This window comes from Corvus brachyrhynchos, unplaced genomic scaffold (genome assembly GCF_000691975.1).
Source record: "Corvus brachyrhynchos isolate BGI_N302 unplaced genomic scaffold, ASM69197v1 scaffold131, whole genome shotgun sequence".
Classification (NCBI taxonomy): domain Eukaryota; kingdom Metazoa; phylum Chordata; class Aves; order Passeriformes; family Corvidae; genus Corvus; species Corvus brachyrhynchos.
This window is the reverse complement of record NW_008236438.1, coordinates 833,049-837,418: the sequence shown is the minus strand read 5'-3', so window position 1 is coordinate 837,418 and position 4,370 is coordinate 833,049. Positions and strand designations below refer to the sequence as shown.

General features: G+C 38.4%; 1 protein-coding gene across 1 annotated transcript in view; it reads right to left on the bottom strand.

The window, feature by feature from the left end:
• The window catches only part of LOC108449832 (interleukin-6 receptor subunit beta-like), a 36,832-nt gene extending 32,869 nt beyond the window's left edge, over positions 1 to 3,963 (bottom strand). Inside the window, exons 1-2 of the mRNA XM_017747065.1 lie at positions 3,918 to 3,963; positions 211 to 258 (exon numbers count right to left, since the gene is read on the bottom strand). Coding sequence (XP_017602554.1) covers positions 211 to 258; positions 3,918 to 3,963 — 94 coding nt within the window. The remainder of the gene's footprint in view (positions 1 to 210; positions 259 to 3,917) is intronic.
• Between the last annotated feature and the right edge of the window lie 407 nt (positions 3,964 to 4,370).

Genomic DNA, 4,370 nt, shown 5'->3' with positions numbered 1-4,370 from the left:
GGCAGCACAAAAAGAAAGAAAGAAAGAAAAAAAAGTTGTTGATCAAGGCAATCGCGAAAGAAATGGTAAAAATGTTGCTGCTGGTTGCTTCTCCTACAAACAGAATTTAATTCGGTCATGATTTTGTTCGTATGGCCTCATCCTTGAGCAGCATTAAGAATTTTTACCGTTCATAAGAGGCAGCAAGTTGTGCAGTGTATGAAAACTCACCTCTAACAATTAAAAGGATAGCTGCAAGCAGGGAGTTCTTCATCTTCTCTGTAAAGAAGCATAATGATTACCATCAACATTACGCTGTCTTCAGTCTATTTTTCACACTTCCTCTTCAAACTTCCTATTCATTCTAACACCTATACTGCTACTGACTGAACACAAGTAATAAGTTTATTAATGAAAATGCAAGAGACATTTGAGTTCTGTGTTATTAATTATACTTACAAAATCCTAACAATCCTTCTGGAAAACAGGAACTCTCCACCCTGGTTTTTGTAAGCACTCACAGTTAGATTCTTGACAGTGTCTGCAGGATCAGCAGTGCAAACTGAATTAAACTTGTATAGGTACTTCAAACTCCTTTGAAAACCCTAACTAATTTCTCACTTCAAATTAGAGATATTCGTGTCAGTAAAAAGGAAGTCAAGGTGTTTGACTGAGTCTAATATGAATTCTTGGATACTGTAAAATTAATAGCAGCAGAAGACCCACACCTGTCTTCACTTTCTAACTGCTTTCCTCTTTCAATATGATTTCACCACTGCAAAGATGCTGTATCTACATTGTTGGTACCTACACTGGGGCCCTAATGCAGACAAAAATCACCATTAATTTGGTGAACATTCTGAACACAGAAGCCAGCAGAGCCATAATAGCTGTTACTGTTACAACTGTTACTGTTACAGTAAAGGGAAATTTTCAGGAAATTTTGCTACTGTGGGAAATTTCCCTTCTGGGCTTAGACAGCTGCTGTCAGATATCAGATTCAGGCCCACCTGGAGATAGGCAAATTATGAACTTATCTTGGCAACCATTTTAGGTTGAGTATTGAATAGGAAAAAGACATCTGTTTAAAATTAATCATTTTCCTAAAGAGAGAGACATGCTTCTCAGCATGGTCTGCAGTAGGAGTGGGTGACTAATGCAACAACCATGTCTTATCAGATACTATGAAGGGCACAGTCATGAAAAGCAAGTGATCAAGGAATTCTGCTGAGTGCTGCAAGGGGTTTCCTAGTGATAAATTCATTGGGCTTGGGAGTAAGCTCCAAAATGCCGAGGAGTAGCGGATACAATGTGTGCATGCAGGATCACAACCCCTATTATCTGAGAGATCCAAAAATTGGCCTTGACAATGCTTCCAAAAAGGAAGAGTCAAGAGGATAAGGTCAACTGATGATAATAAGGAAAAACTGGTGAGGTAAAAATGCAAGTCATATGTGACAGATTTTGACAGTGGGGTTGAAGAGCTACAGACTCAGAATAGCGTAGAAGTCAAGAGATGGAGAAAACTTTAAGAGCTATATATATTGGTTTGATGTGCTCAGCATAATCACATTCAAAACAACCTATCCTGAATGAAAACCATATAAGTAACTCAGTCAAGAGCAGGACTGGATTTAGTGTGCACAGAATTAGGACAGAGCATACTGGAGAAAAAGAACCCCAATAAAGCAAGTCCATATCATCTTTGCTGGAGCTCTAGGTCTCAGTATAAATGCCACTGTTGTTTGAAGAAAAAAGTTAATTCTAACAAGCATAGAAAATACATTACCAGTCCAAATAGCAGAGGAGATATAATCTTGAAAACTGGAATTTCACATTTGAGTGGGGCCAAATTTTTAACTATAGCTCAGCTATCAAGTTACTATAGTAACCTTTTAATGTATAACAAAAGATATATTATTATATTTGAGGTAAATTTTGCATAGAACCACTTTTTCAAGTGTTTAATATTTCAGCTTTTTCACTATGAAGTTCTGTCAGAATTGTAAATGCCTGATGTTTTCCTGTTAATTCAGATGAGGATAAATTATGACATCTTCTGTGATATGCTTTAAAGTGCAGAATGACTGTAGGATACTTCCAGCCTTATTTAATTTGTGACCTAAATGTATTTTCAAACCTGGGTTTATGCATCACTCTAGATAAGGTTTTCCGTGAGTGCTTTCCCCTGTCATTTCCTTTTATAAGCTCTGCAGTAAAAGAGATGGCAGGCTCCTGGTCTCCCCAGAATGCAGTCTCGAAATAAATGAACCTTTCCATTTAGACTGTATTAGATAATGTAAATTAATAGAAACCCCACAGGATCCTTCTCTGTTGCCCAACATTATCTGTTAACTCCAGCTCTTCAAAAGGAAAACAAACTCTGAAGACAGGTGGGCTCAGCCAGCAAAATGCCACTGGCCCCCTTCTCCTGTGGAGCTACAGCTCTTGTAGCTCATCACAGGAGGATTGGTCAAGCCATGACCTTCTGACTACATGTTTTGCAGGTCAGCCATGTGCCCATGAATGCTAATGAACCAGAAAGGGTCTGAAATTTTGTTTATTTGGAGTTCTAAACATGTCCCAAGACAGTTTGGGCTATGTGTAACCAGCAACCTTGTTAAAGTGCACTCAGGTCCTGGTGGGTAGCCAAAGCAGAATATAGACTGCAGAGATAATGCATCAGGAAAGGAATATTGCACTTCTATTTGAAGTCTCACCTTGTATGAAGTGCAAACTGGTGAGGTCTTCATTGTCTCCTGGTTGAATCAGGATGTGTTTTTGCTAGCTTGCTGTTTCTCCAATAAACAGTTCAAACTCACTACAGGTAATCTGTTTCAGGCATATTGTAACAAATCCAATATTGTAGCAATTTCAAATTCAGGTTTTGCCACTGAATAGTCCATGCTGAGCTCTTGTATCTTTCTTTTGGATTTCCTTTAGGATCTAATGTAGAGTCACATTATTTTTCACAAATTATTTCCCATACAACTCTGCTTCCAATAAGCAGATGTCCAATTCTGTAAAAGATCTGAGAGGTTTTTACAGAGTGGCTTTGTTTTCCAGAGAAATACATGAATATCTGAATACAATGAGCAAATATCATATGATCTTTGGGGAAAGAAAAATTCCCATTCAGCCTTCAGCTGCACCCCCTGGGGGAAATTTGTTATGTTAGGGAGAGTGTCTACTATGCACACTTCCATCCTTTCTGTGTTCAAGTTACATTATGAAACAGCTTATCTTTCAAACAATTCTGTATTGTCTTAAGGAAAATCACATTTTTTTACCCTAACACATTGGCTAGGTAGAGGCCATCAAAAGTTTCAATGAGAGATCTGCCCTGGAGGTTTAAAAACTTCCAATTACAGATGAAGCATAAATGTGCCTGAATAGACTAGACACTCAACACAGAATGCAAAAAACTCCCAGAGATTTATATATTTGGGTGAAGATTCCTTCGAAGAAGCACAAAAAATTAAGACAAATATCGACTAAATTCTGGTTATCCTAGAGCAGATCTGGGGTCTCACCAGTGCCACATCATTGACAGTGATGTGATGCAGAGTTTTGCCTAGTGTGTCAGCTAGAATATTTATGAGAGTTGGTATGATCAGATGAGGCTGTCAACTTATCTTTACTACAGCATCACAGTTAGTGCTACAGGCTTGTTTGTGGGATCATGGGAGGAAATTATCTCTGTGGTAGCTCACACCAGTAGTTTGAAAACAGAGTTCAACATACACATGACGGCTGAGCTGTGTGCAGAACCAGTGTCTTAAGTATTGTGATTCAGAACCAGAGTCTTTAGTACTGGGATTTGACTTGGAAACAAGACCTTTACTTCTGCTAGATCACCTTGGACCACATCTTACTTATCAGTTTTAGTAGCCTCTGACTGCTCTGAAAATACAGTCTAAGAATCTGCTTCCATTTACCTTCATTATCTCCTCCTGTGTAGCCAAGAGGAGAATCAAGGATCATCCTTAACTTTCAAGACTTTATTAAATGCTTATTAGTGCTTTTAATACCTAAGTGGATGACAAAGAATATAAGCCTTCTTCTCTACTATCCTGTTTGGTTTACCTAGTGGGCTTGCAACTGCTGTAGGGGAGTTATTTTGGGATATGTGGTGTGGAACGAAAGAGAATTTGACAAAAGCTTGCCTGTGCTCTTCCCATACACAATTTTGGGTGTAATCTTCATCTTTTTCAAGTCTACAGGAAGACTGGACTGTTTGTTTTTATGTGGTTTTGTTCGGCCCTTTTTCTTAATGCCTGCTTTTTTAATCTCTGAGGCAAGGAGATATAAATATCTTAGTTACCTTTCTTTTTCTTTTTTCCCGTGGGATTGATCCTGGACAAAGAAATGCTTGCCAGTGAAACCCAACT